This window comes from Gavialis gangeticus, unplaced genomic scaffold (assembly GCF_001723915.1).
Source record: "Gavialis gangeticus isolate Ggan-Ray unplaced genomic scaffold, GavGan_comp1, whole genome shotgun sequence".
Taxonomy (NCBI): Eukaryota; Metazoa; Chordata; order Crocodylia; family Gavialidae; genus Gavialis; species Gavialis gangeticus.
The window spans coordinates 5,268,386-5,289,330 of record NW_017729012.1 but is presented as its reverse complement, the minus strand read 5'-3'; the positions used below and the strand labels follow the sequence as shown (position 1 = coordinate 5,289,330).

At 44.5% G+C, this 20,945-nt stretch overlaps 1 protein-coding gene across 6 annotated transcripts in view; it reads right to left on the bottom strand.

Annotated features, from left to right (window-relative positions):
- The window catches only part of ACACA (acetyl-CoA carboxylase alpha), a 197,607-nt gene that overhangs the window by 77,221 nt on the left and 99,441 nt on the right, over nt 1–20,945 (bottom strand). For all 6 annotated transcript variants that reach the window (XM_019511101.1, XM_019511095.1, XM_019511097.1 and 3 more), the window contains 6 exons: nt 19,264–19,419; nt 17,841–17,987; nt 4,744–5,013; nt 4,225–4,322; nt 2,940–3,060; nt 2,316–2,426 (listed from right to left, as the gene is read on the bottom strand). In XM_019511101.1, coding sequence (XP_019366646.1) covers nt 2,316–2,426; nt 2,940–3,060; nt 4,225–4,322; nt 4,744–5,013; nt 17,841–17,987; nt 19,264–19,419 — 903 coding nt within the window. The remainder of the gene's footprint in view (nt 1–2,315; nt 2,427–2,939; nt 3,061–4,224; nt 4,323–4,743; nt 5,014–17,840; nt 17,988–19,263; nt 19,420–20,945) is intronic.

Here is a 20,945-nt window from a genome sequence, read left to right as displayed (position 1 = left end):
GCCTACAAGAAACCAGGTAGAATAAAGATCAACCAGGAGGACTAAGCAAACTGGCAATGCCATTCATGGAAGCATGAAGAACGTGAGTCTGCACCAATCGCTGAGCCAGAACCAGGCTGTACACACCCCTTCGGTGAGCACAGAACTCACACCTTTAAAAAGAAAGGTCTTGAAATGCCTCCCTCTTGCATATGCTGGTATATGCATGTGGTGCGTGTGTGTGCGCATGTGCATGTGTGTATAACAGACTTAACTCAAGTGTGAGCATCCCAGAGTTGAAAGGATCAGTGCCTTGTTCTTTGCAGAGCCCTCTTATTCAGTGCAACAATGCAATGAAAGACTCTTTCCCTTTCATTTCCCACTGCTGGGCAGACACTCCTCCGAACACCGAAATGCCGCCTGCGCTGAAGCACGCCAACCCCAGGTGCTGGAGAGTGGCTGAGCATAAAGCTGCACCGTGGAGAGGGGCACTTGTGCCTGCACAATCATCACAGCCACGTAAACAAAGCCCTCGATGAGAGCAGAGTGGTCATGGCTCACATCAGATTACAGGCAGCAACAGAGAGGGGCTGTGATGCTGGCAGGGCTGGGGGAAACAAGGAAGGGAAATCAGCTCTTGAGAAGAAAAATGATCTCTTTGGTGCAGAGGAAGCAGTTAAGGTTCTTGCAGTTTAAAGTGACTTCCTACTCCTGCCGGCCCCCCAACCCCAAAAATGGCAGACTCTAGGGTATCTGAGATGCCAAAGTGCTGAGAGTCCTTATCAATAGTTGTCACTGACTCGGTTTGCACTACACAGCTTTGCTGGCATAGCTATGCCAGCTGTGCCCCTTTGCTGAAAACTTCTGGTGCTGACCCCTATGCCCCCCAAACATACACACACACACACGCACACCCCCCCCCTCCTACTTGGATATAGTTACAGTGGCAGAAAAGGGTTTCCAGCAGCAGAGCTGCTGTGGTTCGGGGAAGGTCCAATAAGTGAAACCAGCATGAAAAGCCCTTATACCATCCTACTCTGTGTCTCCATTAGGGATCTCTGCTACCATAGCTCTGTTGGAAAAGTTGTGGTACTAGCCACCCCATGATGCACACCAGCCCACAAACAGTTCTCCTGGTGCTGGGCACTCCATACACATCAACACAATGTACTGGGGAAGAGGACCTGGGACCCCCACCTTCCAAAAGGTTACTCTGCTTCCCATAAGACACCCCGGATGCCTCCTAACTCCAAGCATTTCCACTCTCAAGAGTCTGAATGACTTGTCAAGAGCGGTTAATTCTGAATGACTTGTCATACTAGGTTAACTCTCTCTCCTATGATTTGGGCCATCCTGACCAAAGAGTCATATCCCCCAGAACCTCCCTCTAATGCGCCTTTAGGGGTGTCAGGAATCCTTAATATATAAAAGTCACAGAATGCAGGCTTTCCTACAAAGATAGCATCACATATTATAACTATAACCTTACCTCTCACACAAAACCACCTAAATCAATAGAGGACTTAATACAAAGCTCTCCTGTATGTCTAATACATCTTTGATCATCTCAGTCCCTGGAAATGTCCCTGCTTAGACCCTGATCAATCTTTTATTAACTGGATCACACTTTTTTTTATAAAAATCACCAACTGTTTTAAAAAAAAGAAAGACTGGCTCATGAATAGCCTGACTTTGCGAGCAGAAAAATATATTTGGGAGATTTCCAGCCCTTGAACTCTGTGACATCCTGCAACCATCCCCAACTACTGGGGAACACATTTTAAAATACATTTCTTGGGTCTCTATAGTTTCCTCCCTATGCACACACAGCACATATCCAAGACCAGACTCAGAAGGAGACAGCAAGAATGAGAATCCACGTTAGAGCATATTCCAAACAGAAGCTGCCAGCTGAGAGGGATGCTCTCTCCAGAAGCTTGCAGATAACAACAAGAATATAAAGTGGTAGGGCAGAACAATTAATAGATGTAGGACACCTTTATTTGTCCCCAACATAGCATCAGAGCTGAAACACTATGTTTGTTAAAACAAACTAATCAGGCCAGAGAGCAGATGCATCAAATCACAGAATGGGTCAGGCATATGCAGCAGCAGTGCAAGCATCCCATACGCTGCACCAGCCCTGAGACAGAGGAAGTGAGAAGGGAGCTCAGTCTCTACATCGCACGTGCTCCTGCAGCTTTTCTGCAGGCACTAAGGAGCCAAACTGGGTCCCGGTTGTGGTGAGAGTGGTTCATGAGATGTGGTGCTCATCCTGAGGAAGCATATAACCAGACCCAAATGAGATAAAACGGGACGCTGAAGTGCCAACTTACCTTGTTCAGAGCTCCGGCTCCGGTCAGGATTATATGGGAGTTCTCCACTTGGATGGTCCTCTGTCCAAGCCGAACAAGGTAAGCCCCAATGCCAATTGCCCGACATGTGACCTATAAATACAAATCATATTTGATTTACATCCCAGGATAGGTGCAAAACATGCTGATCCAGATGGTCTGGCAAGACTATTCTGCTTATATTTGGGGGCCTTTGTATTCTGTGGCCACACATTTCAACCTTTCCAACAACACCATGCTGCAGAACTTCTGCTTTTATTTAAAAAGCCATGATGTACCCAGTAATGCATGTGGTTTATACATTTAGGAGGACTTTTAAAAACCCAATAACCTACTAATTAAGCAACCACTGAGTTGAGCTATAGTTGCTTTGCTTTTCCCATCCATTCAAAATATACTCAGGAATGCACACTGCACCTCTCAAGAGCAAAGTGTTTTTGATCCTGCACTGACGCAAGCTGGTCTAGCTTTACTGAAGTCCATGAAAAAACACTAATTTACACCAACCGAAGGTCTGGTCCTAGATGGGCATTTTGGATTTTACATGCCAACTTGTCAACTGAAATAGGTACTGCAGTTTCAAGATACAGAGCAACTGGGGCTTACCAGGCTGATGGTGATAATACTGTCATAGGCTAATGATGACTCTCCAGCAATCATGCCGGACCCTCTGAGGTTTTCTACTCCAAGTCCTTCTTCCTTTCCAATAATATCTGTTATCTTATACCTGAGGGAGACAGAAACAACCTTTGAGTTGCAAGGCCCAGTGATTTGCTGAATCAGTTGTCTACCAAGAAAAAGAAAAGTGACAAAGTATCATGTAGGAGGCAAAGAGTAATGTACCTATACTGATGAGAACCTATACAGGACCTCACATCCTGCAGCTTTGTTCAATGCTGAAGAACAGGCTGCACACGGTCTGCCAAAGCAGCAGTGTTGGGAGGAAGTGCTGAGTGAGCTGGACAGGTTACAGGCTAATGTATGGAGCCTCACTGAGGTCAGCTCCACTGAGAAATTATCCTCGCATCCCTGCTAATGATTATGAGCTTCAGCTGATTAGGGGCAGAGGGCTAAAGAAAAAAACTGTGAGGATGAGAGACTAAAATTAGGCTCATATCTTACTATTCTGAACTTGCTACTTCCAAGCCTTTCTTTCCCCAGTCCTGCCTTCACCATTCTCTCTCTTCCACCACACCCTTTTTAAGCATGAGCACTTAAGCATATACATAAATACTTCAGTGAACTTAGGCCCCCTCTCACTCTGTCTTGTGCCCAAAGCTCCTTCTCTTGTCCCTTGGAGTCCATGAAATCCCTCCAATAGTTTCTTGCGTCTCCATGGACACCTCTGCCTTCTTTCTATCCCTCCCTTAGATTAAGAGCCTCTTTCTCCCCAGCTTTGCTAAAGTTCATCTGCAAGTGCCCCCCTCCCTGGGCACATATAGTAGAGGGTTTCCTGCTGCCTAGAGTGGGAGTAACTGCATTTTTTAGGCAGGTCCAATGCAAAAAGTGTTTAAAATCCATTCCAATGGGTACCCTTAACCCCCCCAAAATGACCCTATGAAAAGCTCTTTGGAGCAGGAACTGTGTTCCTGTATATGTTCATACAATCTCTAAGCATGGTTGGGTCCTCACCCATGACTGGTGCATCCCAACTACACAAGTAAGATGAAGCAATAATACTGGTCTGCTGCATTTCATGGTGTGTATCACAACATTTCATGCTACAACGTTTTACCTTTGTTGTGCCAAGTGCAGGGCGCCACAGAATTACACGACTGGATGCTAACGGATGTGGGGGTGACAAGACAAGTCAAAGCAGGCAAGGAAGCAACACATTTCCCTCCTGTGTACCAGGATGAAACAGGATGACCTCCAACATTGACCCGCTTACCTGGACTCTCCTTCGTCTTCCACGTGCTCACAATGGACTGAGTTCAAGGCACTGACCTTCTTATAATCTTGAGGTGTCAGATACAAGTATTTGTATCCCTGTGGGGACAAATGGTTTATTTTACACCTCCTTGTCAGGTAAACTCTCCGATGACCTACTTCTAATAGGAAAATTCCCAGTAAGAAAGCTTTCCAGGAAATATATTCAATCATAACAGATTCTGATTTTAAGGCTGGGGATACTCACAACATCTGAAAAAAGTCAGGCTCTAATTGACCCCAGCATTCTTTCCTGCCCAGGGCAGGGGGTCGGACCCGGTGACCTACTGAGGTCCCTTCTGAACCTAACATCTATGAATCTATGACTTCTGGCAAAAGCTCTACTGACTCGCTGAGTCAGTGCCAAGTTAACTGGGTGCCCAGGTAGCTGGTAAAGCTGTGAAGTGAGAGACCGGTATTGCAAATGTAAGATGAGCCTGTGGAATATTACAGAGCTCACTGCCTCCAAATGCCTCCTTACTTTATACGGATCATCAGGCTCCACCCAGGCCACGTGAAACATATGACGAATCTCCTCAGCCAAACCAATCCTCGCTCCACTGTTGGCAGCCACGTAAATCCGGGGGATGCCCTGAGTTCGAGCAAGTTCAGAGGCCCGAAGATAGAGCAGGTCCTCCTGTGGTCCAAAGGAGCCAATTCGGTATGTGATGTCATTGCCAATGACTATGATATCACGGCCTTCTGGGTACTCGGGGCTCTTGAGGGTCATTTTCCAGGCCACCATACCAATCTGCAATCACAGACAGAGAAAGAAAGCATTTTAAAATATACTCTCCAATACTGGGACACAGCACTGCTACTCCTGCCCCCTCCTTTTGGTTATACCTTCCTTGAGGACCCCTAAGGGACTGCACAGCAGATGTGTTATCTCAGGAAAGACCTTTCTCTGCATATTTTGCTGGCATAAAGTTTATGGGACGGGGAGACAGGAACTGACAGAGATGGATGAAAGGATGGACCTGGACCCACCATCACACATGAGGACCCCTACCTCACATTATTGCATGCTTCCCATCCTAGACATGAAGTGACATTGATTCTCCCTTGACCAGCTGTGCTGTCCATTCAGGGATTCAACATAGATCAGAACCATCCTGCAAGGTCCCTCTCTCTTATGGCTGCTTTTATTTCATGTCAGGGAGGACAGAGGGTTAGTTAAAATGTTCTGTTTTGGTGTGGTTCGTTTACCACGGTCCCTGCCACCTCTCCAGGGCCACCCAGTCAATCATACTTCAGAGTGACTCCCATACCACTCATTGCACTCTTTCCTCTTCCTTCTCATCTTTCATCCCTCTATTTCACAATTCTCTTCTTTCTTTGCTTTCTGCTTTTGTCTTTCATTTCTTTGGCTCCATACCTTTTCTTAGCCCAGCTACTGCTGCAGCTTCTGTCACCTTCAGCCTGCCTTTTCAAGTCCATGTGTATAAATGATGCCTTTTCACCAAGTCTTGCTCTTTTTTTTTTTTTTTAACCTCACCAGATGATCTCTCCTAGTTCTGACTAATGGAGATGAGCAACACCGGTAGCCTGCACCTCCCATCTCTTAACCGCTGCATATAACCGCATTGGGGAGCTGGCCATCATGGAATGCCATTAACAGATGTAAACAGCAGCATCCTCTGAAAGCCACATGCATCACCCAGTCTCAACTTGCCCAAGGATCATAAGCTCTGAGTAAACACTCCTCCAGCCAAATGTGCATCCTTTGCAATCAGGAGGGTTGAGGCTCTCGCTGCTGATACTTGGAATCCTGAACATTATGAACTATGGCGGGAGGGGGAGAGAGGGGGGAAGAGAAGCTGGAGACAGATATGTGCTGTTTAATACAAATCTAAATGGGCACAATACACAGATGAGATCCAATCAACGTCTGCAGTAAGATGCACCATAATGGGTTCATTATATAAAAAAAAAAAAAAAGAGAGAGAGAAAGAGAGAGAATGGAGACAGAGAAATTAATCAGAGGATCATTGGAGGGAATGCAGGCAGCAATCCAAAAACACAAGAGCCGGTTCCTTGTAGCTCCTTCCACTGCGCCTCCCTTTCAAGACCTGGGGTCACGGGTTGACTGAGTCAGAGCTTTCTGTGCCCCATCTCATGGGGCTCCTTCTCCCCCACACTTTTTTCTACTGAGGGTGTGTAACAGGGGGGCCTGCTCAGGGTCGCTCGCCATGCGGCCCGCCCACCTGTTCTTGGGCTAACCGCCCGCCTTCTCACCCACCACGCCTTGATCTTTATGAATTAATTAGTTGGTAGTAAGCAGGAGGCTGCCTGTTTTTTGCCCCGATGCCAGGGGGCGCTATCTACACCTCCATTCCTCCCCTACACAGCAGCCCAAGCCTCGCAGATGGCATCTAGGTGTTCCTGTCATGACCAGCCCCTCACTGGGCCCCAGAATCCTTCTATCAGGACCCCTCCAAGATCCCTCCATTCAGGCGGAGCTACCCTGCCTTCATTCGGCTATCCAGCTCCCTGAAGCCATTTTCCCCCTCGGGTGCGGTCCCCCTGGGACCTTCGGCTACCAGTCCTGGCCCACCTCCAGGCCAGTCAGGACCCCAGGCCCTCGGCTCTCGGGCGTCCCTCGCGGTGGGCCCCTGGCCCTTTTGACCAGTCTGGTCCTGATCCTGGCCCCAGCATGGGCCAGTTGAGGGTACTCTCTCCATCAGTATCAAGTCTCTAACCCCTCACTCTCTCTAGGGGTCCACCCCCTGGGCCCTACACATAAAGGGGTAACCCACCCGGTGGTGGGGGCTAGGGGTTAAGGCGCCCTGACCTGCCTTTCACTGGGGTGATCACTGGCCTGGCATTTCCTGGGGGCTCCCGTGCCACTGGGAACCCCACCAGGCCACCCACTCCCAGCAGGGTGCAGTTTTAGGTCATGCTCAGGACCAGGAGCCTCCTTACCACCCCCTACAGCTCCTCCCCTTACCTCCAGAGAAAACTCAGCAGCCCTCTGGCCAGGCAGTGTTGTTGCCTGGCCCCTTGCAGCTGAACTGGTCTGTTTATAGGGGCAGCCCTGAACCTAAAATGGCTGCCCTCATTAGGCACCTGGCAGCTGCCAGCTCCAGAGCCTTAAAGGGGCAGGCGCACGCAGTGCCCTGCCACAGGGTGATAAGCTCTTTTTTTGCTTGCCTCTATTTGCAGATGTACAGCTAAGTCTCAGCCTCCAACTGCAGAAGGACTGAAAGAAAGATACTGCATCCACAGAAGCGTCAATCCAGAAATGTCAGTGGGATGTTCTGTTCAAATACCAATCTTGTTGCAAAATTAATGGAAAGCCCAAATGCTGTACCAACCACTAGAGGCAGCTGGCTGGCCGCACTCAGCAAAGACAGGAAGGGGGACACAGACCACTTGCCAGGGTCCCAAAGAGCAACCACACTGATCAAAAACAAAGCTTGAGAGCTTGCTGTCCACTTCCTTCATCACTGGACTTCAGCAGAGAGAGAAAAACACTCAGCAGTGGATCAGCTTCATCCTCCTGGCCACACCACAGGAGGGAGAAAGCTGAATACTAAGTATCTTGGGATCTGGCCCTTAAAATACTGAGGTAAGAGCATCAGGATTAACTCAGAGCCACTCTGTGCTCCCATCTGAGCGTGTCTATACTAAGCAAAGCAGATACCCTCCCTGTTCATTAGCTTACTGCACCCACATGCCCATACTGCTCTGTGGGACTGGCGTGAGTGCACGCAGATACACACTGCAAGTCCCTGTGTGCTCAGACACACGTTTCACCACTGCTCGACTCCAATCTTCACTGTACTTTGGATAGTAGGGAGGAAATGAGGGATTTTGAGGTCGGTTTTAGGAAAACAAATGGTGTCACAACTAATATTTGGAAGTGGGCACCCTTCAGAAAGTTTCACTACCGGCCCCAATGCCATGCTCGGCATGGACCACGGCGGCCAGCTCCAGGTCTTGTGAGATAGGGTAGAAAATAAAGGCAGCGCTATCAATTGCACTGTAACTGCTTCCAAGGCAAGAGAGAGCAAACGCCACTTTGTAAGCAAATATCTACACGTAAAGAAGGGCTGACCTGGGACCAAATCTGGGACCTTCAGCACAAAAACACAGGCCCCACCATATAAGCTCTGCTAGTTTTCAGGATGCACCAGGCCCTTATCCTCTACGCAGCAAACCAGGAGGCAGAAAATAGTCACGGACACTAAAGACAAAGCTCAAAAGAAAAGTAAAATATTACTAACCTCAGTTTCCAAACAGGTAAACTGAGGCACAGAGGCATTACAATATAATACAGAACAGAAACACAGGCGCTAATCTGGGGTTCTGGTTCTGTAACACATATCCACAGCTTAAATTCTCTTTGCCTCAGTGCTATGGACTAAGTAAGGTTTTATTTAGCAAGGGAATCTTGAATTTTCACACATCCAAGCAATTATATAAATCCCTGAAAATAGTTTTATAAATAAAAGAAGCTGGTACAACCATATACTATTTTAAAAAGCACAAATGTGTCACTATAATATTTTATATCCAAGTTCTCAGTGCACCCCATCTTTACTGAGAGGTGGCTAGTAATAAAAAAAAATCCTGGGGAGAGCTAAGGGTTTTTTTTTTCCTCCTATGAAAGGCTCATGAGCTGCTTAAATTTATGACTAGTGGGGGAAAGGCTTTCTATTTTAGAAAAAAAAAAATTATGTGATTTTTAAGTTAATGGCGGCACGCCAAAAAGAGAAGGTTCACAGGTTAATTAGCCAGGCTGAGTTAATCGCCCAAGAGCAGTGCTAGAACAATTGCGAGGGATGGCAAGGGGTAGCGGTTTCAAAACAGGCTTTAAAAAAAACAACAACCAGCCGTAGCAGTTTAGAAGTGCTTGTCTTGCCACACTTGGATCCCCAGCACACGCGGCGACAGGAAAGAGAGCGAGAGCGCAGAGTGGGTGGGAAAAAAAATAAAAACAAGAACCGTCGTCTTTAACTGTTTTTATGTTAGCGAAATGATTTGTGCCACAGTATTTCCATAAGAAGTGGGACCATTATTCTCCTGTAGAAACACATTTGGTTTGAAAAGTATCACTGGACAGAACGTGAAAATCAAACCAGATGAATTATTCACAACCTCCGATCAGAAGTGATCATTATTTCTGATGTTCCAATCTGTGATTAGGATTCAGTGCTTGGATGTCATGTGCTCCCTGAATAGCCCTGGCAATGCAGAATCACATTGCACATATATATTACACACACACACAAGTTTATATATAATTTTATACACACCCTATCCCTGCAGATCTTTGGCTTAATGTAACCGTTAACAGATAGTAAAAACATGATATTAACTAACGTTCGTTTTCATGGTGCTCATAAATGCCATTAGCTTGACACAGAGTGTCAACACTAATCATGGCCTAAAATTAACACCAAAATTGACTTCAACATTAATTGCGCTATCGATGTGAACACTAATACACACACTGATGCAGCTACAAATTGACTGCTAGTGGCAGTCAGAGCTGTTGACAACAGATACCGAGGGGAATGGGAAGGAAACTAATTCCGCTCCCACTTCCAGTAACGCAGTGGATGCAGGGAGTGACAGGACACTGATGAAAGGGGTGCTGGGAGGGGGTTGACTCCCTTTCTACCACGTTCAGTAATTCCTGAAGAACTGTATTTGATATAAAAACTAATGTAAACTAGAACAGCTTGTTATTCAGCAGCCTCCGTTTATGAGCCATGGCAATCCTGTTATTTCACTCTATTTTGCTCAGAACAAGGATGACGTTCAATCCCATGTTCTTTTTGCCATGCTCTAATTTTCTTTCTTTCCTTTTTTTTTTTGAATTTGGAAATCTGGATGTGGCTCTATAAAGCTGCCCCACATGAAGAGTGGCTGGATTTTAAAATTCAGGGGCCCAACTCAAATATACAGGATTTCTTTCCAAGAAGCTTGTAGTTACAAAAAAAACTTGTCTTATCCCCTGTTTGATTATGGGAGCGTTGTCACTGTGTTTTATATGTGTACATATGTGCATCAGTAATATATATTATATATTGCATTAAAAAGGAAATTTCAAAGGCTACGGAGTCAAAAATTTGGTAATACCAGAATGAAGCATTAAGCAAAGCAACCTTAATGTCTTCCCTCTGCATTATGAAAGTTTTCCACTACCTGACTATAATCTGCTTTCCTCTCCCCACAAGACTACAGCCTAATTCAAGACCTGAACCAGCACACAGGGTGGACAGTGAATGTAGCACACTGGGTTATATTTTATTTTACATTGTTTTAAAAAAGAAATTCGGAGGGAAAAATCTCCCAGAGTTTCTACCAGGTGCAATCATGACCTCTTACATGGGCCATCACCGGGATTCGACTCCAAAACGTTCAGATCCATAGAAAAGGCCTTCTACCACTTGGGCTGGAGACACTGGTAACAGTAGTAGGACATTATCTCATATGTGAACCACATATTCCACGGGGACATAACGCACATGTTGTGCCAATAGATTACATTATTCACTAGACAGCAGCAGAAAGCTGAAGATCAGGACTCCTGGGGGCCGTTTTCAGCTCTGGAATGGAAGTGTGGTTTGGTGGTGAAAGCAGATACTGTATACAACACAGCCAAGCACACTCTTGGCACTTCACTCAAAGTGTCCCAAGCTTAAGCTGATGGGAGGTGCAGCCTTCTCAGCTGCATTATTTGTAAAATGGAAACACATGATATCTGTGTTACATGTAAGGAAGCTTTGCTCAGGAAAAAGAGCAGTGAAGTGAACGAATGGAAAGAGTGAGAGTTTAATTCATGGGTCTCCTGGTTCCTTCCAGAGGGCTAAGAGGCACGTTGATGGAGGCAGGCAAGCTAGCAAGCAAACCAGAAGGCTGGCTGGCAGTTCAGCAAGGCAGGGGAACCCACACGGCAAAGCTACAACACTCAAACAATTACAAGACTGTGAGCAGCGGGGTCTACTGCGAATGGACAAGCTATGATTTTCCAAGCTCTGAAGTTTGGCTCAGATGTGGACAGTTAGTCAGGGGTAGAACAAAAAAGCACCTTAGCACTCCGTTACCACTTCATATTCTTTGTGTAGGCAAAACGTGGGTCTCAAAAGCCACTGAAGCATTTTGGTTCAAACTTTCCGAACAAGACAATCACAAAAACTCTATCCTAAACAGGGACGCGACATTGAACGTTTTGGGCCAAATAGTTACATTCTAGGTAACAAGCAGCAGATGCAGGAAGGGGCATGCAATACATACAATTACATGTTCAGCCTACAAAATGAACATATATGAACATTAGGTGTACAAAAATATCTACAAACCTCAAACAATCCCCTTGAATTTACATAGGAAAAAAGAGCCTCACAGCATGGATAAATGAGTGATTTGCTATAAGTAACGTGCTTCTTTTGGAAGGCTAAGCTCTAGGGCTTTAACTTCCCCCTTATCATAGCAAAGGAACATACTTGTAGGCAGTTACTGCAGAGTAGATGATGCACCACCCATCTTACCCCTTGGTAAATTCTTCCCATGTCCACAACTTATTTTTCCAGCTTCCTCGAAAATCTTAACCATAGCACACGTGTGCCGTAAAAGAGAGGGCTGGAAGATACGTCACATACGCACAAGTTTTCAATACAAAATTTTACAAAATTCAACTTACTAGAAGTTAGACAGTATAGAAACCACATTTCTAGTCCACCTCTGAACAGAAGTGTGTGCTGTGCAGAGCTGTCTTTGACTATATGAAAGCAACTAAAAATGGTCTTAACCACTGGCAAAGACTGTTTCCTCCCCACTCCCATATTCTAAAATCTCAAGATTGGGCCAATGGATTTTCTCACAACCTTTCAAACAGTTGCCTCTGATTACAGCTAACAATGAAAAGATCTGCCTCAAAAATAGCCAGCAGGTCAGAAGAATCCTAAAATTGATGCCTCCCACTGCTATCATACATGCGTCCCCTTTATAAAACCAGGACTATTGTCTGCAGTAAACAGAGAACCACTGAAGTAACTGCGGTGCATGAAGGTCAGGCAACCCGACCAATCCGAGTTACCACGAAGCATCCCCTGTTAATCATACGACTGCAACTGAACTCTCAGCACGAGTCTGCAAAGCCCATATAGTTCCCATCATCCATATCTGTCCCCCATTTGTTACAATCCTCAGAGCTCAAAGGCATGTGTGCGTGCGTGTTGCAAAGCATAGCATAAGCAGGGGGCTAAACTGCCTCTGCTATAGGAGAATCACATTGTGAATCTGCACCCGAGTACTGCATAGGAGCAGACATCATCCAGTTTCTCTGTTATTTAAGCCCATGCCAAAAACCTCAGGAGCCTGTGGTGGGGTTTGCTCCCAAAACTCATCAAGAGGAAGGGGTTTGAAATGCATGGAGAAAGAAAACAATTTTGCATTTTTGTCTAACCAACCAACTTGGGGCATGTAGCACAAATATCTCTAGTTTCCCCCCACACTTTCCCCCCATGTTTCCATAACAGGCTCAGAGGTTTTAATGTGCTATGCCAAGCAATGAAACAGGACCCACACTGTAAAAGTGGTTCAGGTTTTCGATTTAGAGTGCACCTCCATAGCCCAGCTGGGCTACTACACCAAAGCTCCAGCTCTATTTCACCCAGTTCCTTTCTGTGATGCACCAGGCCAAATCTTCCCTGGAAAGAAAGCTTGCAAGGCTCCAACTAAAACATCCTATTAGAGATGATTTTGAAACTCAAGTTACTGAAAAGGAAAAACTGTGACATCTAGTGTCAACAGGAAAAATGACACTTTTCACAAATATACTTCATGTGATCTAAATGGATAGGTAAGAGCAGGGTATTACCCTGCGGGACCCAGTTACACTCATTTTCTCATTGTCTTTGATGCTTAATTCAACCCCCATCAGAAAAGGGCACAGCTCCACTGGCTCCAATAGTGTTGGTCAAAGTTTAGAAAATGCTTTTGAGAAACAGAGGGCTGGCTCCTGTTAAAAAGGGTGACCAGTAATAGCAGTGGCACAGGGAAACCAGCAAGCTTTCGCTGCTAGGATTTCAGATTATTCTTTGGATACTCAGTCTTCAAGAGGTGATTTACGAAACTCCCCGATTCAAACCACTACCTCTGTGCTACGGACCTGATTTTCAGCAGGGCTACACAAATGGAGCAAAGAATGCCTCAGTACCCTCGGGGCACTGCTAGGTACTTCAGGAACCTCCAGCCCTGTGCTAATGCCCCAGCACTATTTGGGGCATCCATGTTCTGCTATGACTGCGTGGCTATAAAACCAGACTACAGAGTCATATGAAAGCCTCAGACACAGCTTTGTTATAGCTCTAGTGTAGCCAGGCTCAAACAAACATGTCAGCCACGCACAAGAAACAGAACGTCCAAGAGTTCCCTACACATCCCTGATCCTGTCTCTTCCAATTCAGTGTATGTTGGGCACCTCCAGCCTCTACTTGCTCTCTCCACAGGTCTTCAGGACTTTGCAGGTCTGAGCCCTAAGAATAACGTGGGTTTTTTTTTAATGTAAAGACTCAAACTAGCAGGAAATAAATTTAGAAAGATCCTATGGCATAATCTAAACAAGCTGAATGCACTTACAATGATTTGACTGACAACCTTAGAAAGTGGACTGTTCTTGTAACTATTTTCTGTCTTCAATGATTTAATTTTTCTATTTAACATAAACGCTCCAAAGCCATGTGTCCATCCACTTTAAAGCTCGTTCCTGAGACACGGAGAGCATCTGCCTGGTAGGTTCCTAGCTTTTGCTATGGCCACAGTTTGAATTAGCAAATCATCATTCTGTCGACAGCCTTGGTTCAAACATAGCAGAGAGGATTTGCTGAAGTTATTCTGGGCTCTTTAGGCCCAAAAGAGTTTTCAATTTTTCGTCATCATGAATTTAGTGCTTGTGTAGCTCCTGCTCTACTGGAACCTCAGGTTTCGGCATCCCGAGTGAGTGCCCTGACCACCACACTGCTGCCAGTTCAGCCCTGATCTCTCAGTCTCCCCTGTTTGTAAAATAACCACGATAGCTTTGAAACTGAAACCTGAATCATCATCTCCTTTATCTTAGATGAATACTCTAGCCATTGGGAATCGGTGTCTCATTCTCTCATCAACCGAATAATTATTTATATGAAGTGGAATAAGCCCAGTAGGACAGATCCGAAGTCCCACCTCAAAGTAGCCGTTAGCTTTGAAGCCCTGATCTGAATCCAGAAGAGAAGGAACTCAAAGGTGAGTTTCCTAAAACCCATGTGACTGCTCTAGCTGCAGGGCTATTAGCTGTCCAGGGGTAAGCAAGGGCCATACTGTACCATCTTTCTCTGGTTTTAGTCAAAAATTCTGTTCTGGATAAAAATGTTAAGTATGCCCTCAGCAGTTTCACTTCAATGAACTGGCATTTTCCAATGCAAAACCATTTTGTTGGAAAATCCCCAATAAGTGCCTATAGTCACCTGCTCTCTGAGACCTCGACTGAGACCAGAGTCCCCAAACTCCTGTCCAGTGATGGTGATTTCCCAGTACTACCAACCAAGTTGGTATTACCAACTAACTCGAAGAAAACAAAGGCTCACTCTCTCTATGACTAATCTCTTCAAAGCTGTTTTGCAGCAGATCTTTGGGGCTGTGGATAGCAAAATCACAGCTTTAATACTCTTCATTCTGTCCTCATTCTCCATACCTTTGAATCCCCTTTATACACTGAGCTGGCTTTGCTCCTCAGTCAACAGGAGATTGTCTTTAGCTATTTCTCCCGCTTGTGTGGCACTGTCACATTATATGGTGCCTAAGATTGATTTAACAACTATACCTTTAATGGTCTTGGCCTCATAACTGGTCAGTATTATTCTATTTTGATGATCAAGAACTTGAAGTGCAGAAAGCCTGACCCAAGTTGCTAAGCAAGCAAACCAAAAACCAGGGTGAGAAGCCAGGAATCTTGCCCACAACCACATTCATTCCTTTAAGACCATATTGTGTCCATTTTAATGAGAGTCACTGTAGAAGACACTTTTTTTTTTTTAATGAAAGAAGTCAATGTGTCCATTTGAGGATAAATAACTCTAAAAACAAATTCAGACAAGGTAAGAGAGAAAATGAAACAAATTTTAAGTATTTGGAAAAGGATCTACCATTTCACCAGTCTTGCTGAAACATCAAATACAGATTTTCCTTTCTTCTATCCCTCATGTCCACTCACCTTCTGCTCAGTCACTACTACAAGCTCCTGGATGAGTGCAAAGACTGTCTACTCCTGTTAGGTAATAACAGTCTGCATAACACCTAAATAGCAATGTCCAGCATCTCTGGATCCACCTTATTGCTGAGAAAAGTGGAATGGCTGCATTTAGAGGTTTCTTTTTAAACATGCCTGCTGGCTTGGCTTTACCCTGCTTGCCTTTACTGTCCTAGAGATGAACCAAACCTCAGCTGCCCCTCCTCTCCCCACATCCAACCATCTTCTTGGTGAGAGGCACTTGAGTGCACGTTCGTGACAAATTTGTTTCTTCAGCTAAAAGAAATTAAACCGTAAAAGCCTAAAGTCAGCTCATCCTGATAAAGTGAGCGCACCACAGAGGAATGCATCTGTCTGACAGCTTGTCACCTCCTCAGTGTCACCTGTCCTTCAGACTTTTGACTGCTCAGCCCTCTCCCTTAGATTGGCCACTCTTGCCCACAGACTGGCCCTATTGTGTGCCCAAGCTATTGGTAACAGAATTCAATACTAATACTTCAAACCTCATTCTGGCCTGTGGAAACTAACTAATCTATCTGAAAACTGGCTCAGCTGACATACTTTACCAGCTGTCCTGAGAGTTAGGCACAAACCTCTCCGGGAAATGAGAGAAATGGAGGAAGATTTCCTTTACTGTCCCTCTTTCTCTGCTGCAGTTGAGAAGAGCTGGCACTGGAATTTCACCTTCAGGGCCAAGGCTCTGCTCGAAGCTACTCCCTTGAGCAAACTTGGGGAACTCGCTAAGGTGCCACTCAGAACATTGCCACATGCTTCCACGCTCGGTCATCCTCAAAGAATATGGACAGCAAAAAGCAGGGATAAACACCCCAAGCCCTAAATCTGTACTTGACCATTATCTTATTTGAACCAGCTGTTATTTATATGGTCACGTCAGTGCTCTTTGTGCTGCTAAATCACTGGTTTCCACAAAAGCCACAAGCGAGTCTTCCAAGGGTTAAAAAAACCTCCCCATTTTTTGTGGTCTTTGGGTACAGAATCTCGTATAATAAGACTATTTGTATTCATACTGGCAGAGTAAACACTACATGTTCATGCCCAGGCAGCTCTGTGCTTGTAATTTCAGCTAGAACAGAGCTCTGTCCCTAAGGGACTTTGCTATTCCCCCAGCCTCCATCCGCTCAAACGCAGAATGAGAGCAGAGAGAAAGAGAAAGAGAAAGATCATGGCAAGAGTCTCCACACAGCACTGCAACCTCAGCTTTCACTCAGTAAGACGCCTCCACCATTTCTGGTTTTAATTACCTTAGTTAAAATATCCATTCTAGGCCCAGCAGCAATGAGGAAACCAACCTGTCCTTAAACCTGCATTTACTGATTAGGTTAGACTCAAAATATATATATATCTGAAACCTTTCCCTGACAAAGGGCTTAGAGAGAGATGTAATAAATAGTGCTGAAATTCTCTGTCTAACGCTTCTTTGCATGTCCTACTCTAAAAAAACCAAATGATTTCTTATCACTATTTTCCTGATGTTTTACATATAGAAACATGACGGTGGCCAGCCTAAACCCGTGTGTCCAATTAAAAGGTGATTGTGAGCTTAATAATCCTATTGAAAATATAAATCACTCCTCCACCTGCTCACATTTAAACAGATTCACTTTTTGCAGTTCACTTAGGCTGGACAATGAAAATGCACTAATCAGGTTTCCTTTTGCTGCTGGTTTATTACCCTGTTAGCTCAATGTTGCAACCTTTAGGTTTCAAACCTAATGATTCCTCCACAGGGTTCAGGAGCAGGGTCTGGATTTCATCATCACAACACAGACTTTTAACACTTGAGCTAAGACCTGAACTCTATTACCCTGGTAGCATAAGTAGCTTGTTAGTCGCTAGTAAATCAGCCATTAAAGGGGAATGTTTGTTGCACAAGCTTTTCCGGCATATTTACACAAACACTGCACAGGAATATTTCAATATAAGGCATAACATTATTTTCATTTGCTAAGCGAACAGTATACATTACCACTTATCTTTATAAAAACAAATATTTTGTTCAAGTGTTCCCCTTCAAGTGGAAACACCTGCATGTCTCTCTGAATTAAGGGGGACTGGGAAAAGATGGTGGCAACACAGCATGAATGTAAGTTTGAAACAAAACCATAATTTACTCAGGAGATTTGAATACCCATTGTACACAATGTATTACATTTTTAATGAAACAAAAATCTCATTTTCAAGCCAGGGATTTCATCTACAGAAAGGCAGATGAATAGATTTTGTGCTTGGCTTGGTACCTTCCCATTACAATTGTCCAAGCCAGTCTAAACTGTAGTGTGGTGCAGGAAGAGAGGGAAGATCCAGAAAGGGTCACTTGCCTCATTTCCACCAGGTAACCTGTTCATGTGCACCAGCTGGCCTTGATCGTCCAGGACCAGTTCGGTATAAGTCAGCATGTCAGAAGGCAGAGGCGGTGTAGACAGAATTGCACATTCGTTCATGGAATCCCAGAGTTTAATCAGCGACTAGCAGGGAAAAAATTAAACTCGTGTTAAAATTATAGAGTCTTAATATTTTGGCTGCAATTCATTCTGAAGCAAAATCAAGACAGACATTTTTTCTACATCTATCTGGTCTTTAATTGCCCAACTTCCAGCATTTGGCTGATGATATTTATTAGATCTCATCTTACTTGAATCTTTAAACCGTGAACGAGGACTGCAGCCAAAGTAACATTATCTACAGTAATGGGATTTGATATATGACCCAAAAAGCAAGGTGCAGAGTTCACACTAGCACACACCAAGTGCAAGAGCAATGAAGCTTATTGTTTGTTCAGCAAGCTCATTCACTGGGGTCTCATCTATACTGGGCTTTGTTAATCTCCATTGGTGCAGCTCCATCATTAGTAGCAGAGAAGTTGCAGAGGTAACATGTGAGCTATTACCAAGTCAGTGCAGATTTACAGTGTGTACAGATATTTGCTCTCACAGGGGAAACTCTCCTGGAAGTGATTTACCACAGGCTGTTCCCAGGTTCTTTTTCTCTTACAGCAGACATTTTTACTCTGGGGAAAAAAAGCCTGAACATCTGTACACTCGTGGCTGCTGCTCTCCCAGGAGAAACCATGAGTGTACAGATGTTATGGCTTTTTCTCCCAGAGTAAAAATGGCTGCTCCAAGAGAAAAAGAACCTGGGAACAACCAGGGTTAAATCTCTTCCAAGAGAGTTTCTCCTGGGAGAGCAAATGTCTGCACATGCTGACAACACAAGCTGACTACAGGCAGTCTGAGTCAGCCAATCGGTGCTGCCCTATGCACTGTTGCCAGACAGACTAAGGGAGCCCGCCGAGCATATTGAGATATGTGCACAGGACCCCCCTTGGCTACAGTGTCATCACTGCAAGCTCTCCACTCTTCAAGGCTTCAACATTTGAATGTCTGTACACGTAGCTCTGGATAAGTATTTCTACCATGAGAACAAACCTGGGAGAATTCTTCCCAATCATTTGAATGTGTATGCGCAGTCTGTATGAAGCCTTATATGATACTGAGGTAAAAAAGCCTATGTTGCTTCCACACTACTGCTTTCACTGTTCCCTCTGCTCATAAAGCTACAGCAGTGAGGAATTAAAAGTTCTATGCTTCGCCACAGACTCTTCTGTAGACCAGCAAGAATTGCAAACACTGCTGGACCTTCAAGCTGCTGGGCTCTTCTGATGAGCAGAAGGGCTACCTGTTAACACGCTTTCCTCGTGTCAACCATAGAACAGCCCACAGAGGCCCGTCAATGAAGATTTACCTGCCGAAACATCTCAGGAATGTCATAGACATATGTTGTCCCTAAAGACTGTGCCTGGAACCTCTTGGACTGAAGGAGGTCTTTTGTCACATATGGGGTGTTGATCAGCATGCCATGAAGTGGTCCCTGTTTATCTCCGTATGCCTGGAACATAATCTGCAGAAGAAAACATTACCACTATAAAGATATGACATGACATCCATAAACCTAACTGGAAATGTCCCCACGGAATCCCTACTTTACTAGGTTTCCACCAGATTGTCCAGTTCGCTTGTGTTCTCCCAAAATATGACAACACCTGCAGATCTTATAATGACAAGGTTCATCATGACTTAGTTGTTTATGGAAACAAAGTTGGACCATTACTGTAGATCACTGACTTTTAATAATAACACAGTGGTAGGCAAAGGTGCACAGCCACTTCTCCATGGAAAGAAGACCATAATGTAGACTATTTCTTGTTCACCTGTACTTACTCTGACACTGTATGCCGATTGACTGCGATAGCTGAGAGCAATGAGGGGAACTTTATTATTTATGTAGTTGAATAGCACTGTACAGGAGCTAAATACCATTCATATTCCTCATGACTGATCACGGAAGCTAGTTCAAGACTTGCATATGTCATTCGGTTTGAAGTTTTGATATTACAAGTTTAAAAGATTCTTCCAGAGTAGTGACATGAGTTATCAGCTGCCATACTTCACAGTGCTATATATTCCACTCATCCAGGACTCTATAGGAAATGTATTTCCTCTGATGACAGTGAACTACAGTGAGTGCTGCTTAACTGGGACAACAGTGAACCAGCGATGCTTAAGGGTGCCACATTTGACTGGAGCCAAAGGATTAAATTGTTCTTAATGGAGTGGTTGTTTGGCTTGACACTCCCAGCCATAGTTCTTCAATTGAGAAGTTGATGGATAAAAAAAAAAAAAAGAGAGAGAGAAAGTAGTGGAATTCAAGAGAGACAGAATTCAATAAATGATGCTAGTTTTAGCAATAAAATATTATATTGACTTAAAACACCACCTTAAAGACTTTACAGGCGATATTTGAGAAAATAAAACAACCTGCTCTAAGAGAACTATTTAATCAGAAAGACAAAGGCTTATCATGATGCCCCAGCTAAGAAGCTTTGACTGTACTAGGAGCCCAATCCGACCGCTGCAGAAGCCTTTTTTGAATGATGCAAAGTGGAATCAGGCCTGACAGAAGGCAATGAGTCCAGGAGGCACAGCACAGGACTGGAAAACAGAAGACCCGGGTTCTGCCATGACCTATCTAAGTTTCCATACCACAATCCCTGCATGCAGCAGTGGTTTTTTAACTCTCCTAACAGAGTTCTCAAGATGCAAACCATAATGCTTTAATAAAATGGGGGGTTTTTTTTAGACTGAAGATGGTGGCACAGGCCAGTGATTTACTACCTGGAGTTTAACACCTTGAGACCTCCCATAAAGGAGAAATCTAAAAGATTTCTCATTAAACAAGAAATTGTGAGGAACAAATAGTTTTCAGAATCATTAGCACTGTGGGTTACCATCTGAGTTTTAAAAGCACAGACCAACTTGAAACTATTCTGAAAATTATATCGGAATCATCCCTCTTGTCCCTTGAATGCTTTGACTGAAATGTATTTAAGGCTATTCTGGGCAAAGAAAAAAAAAAAAAAAAAAATA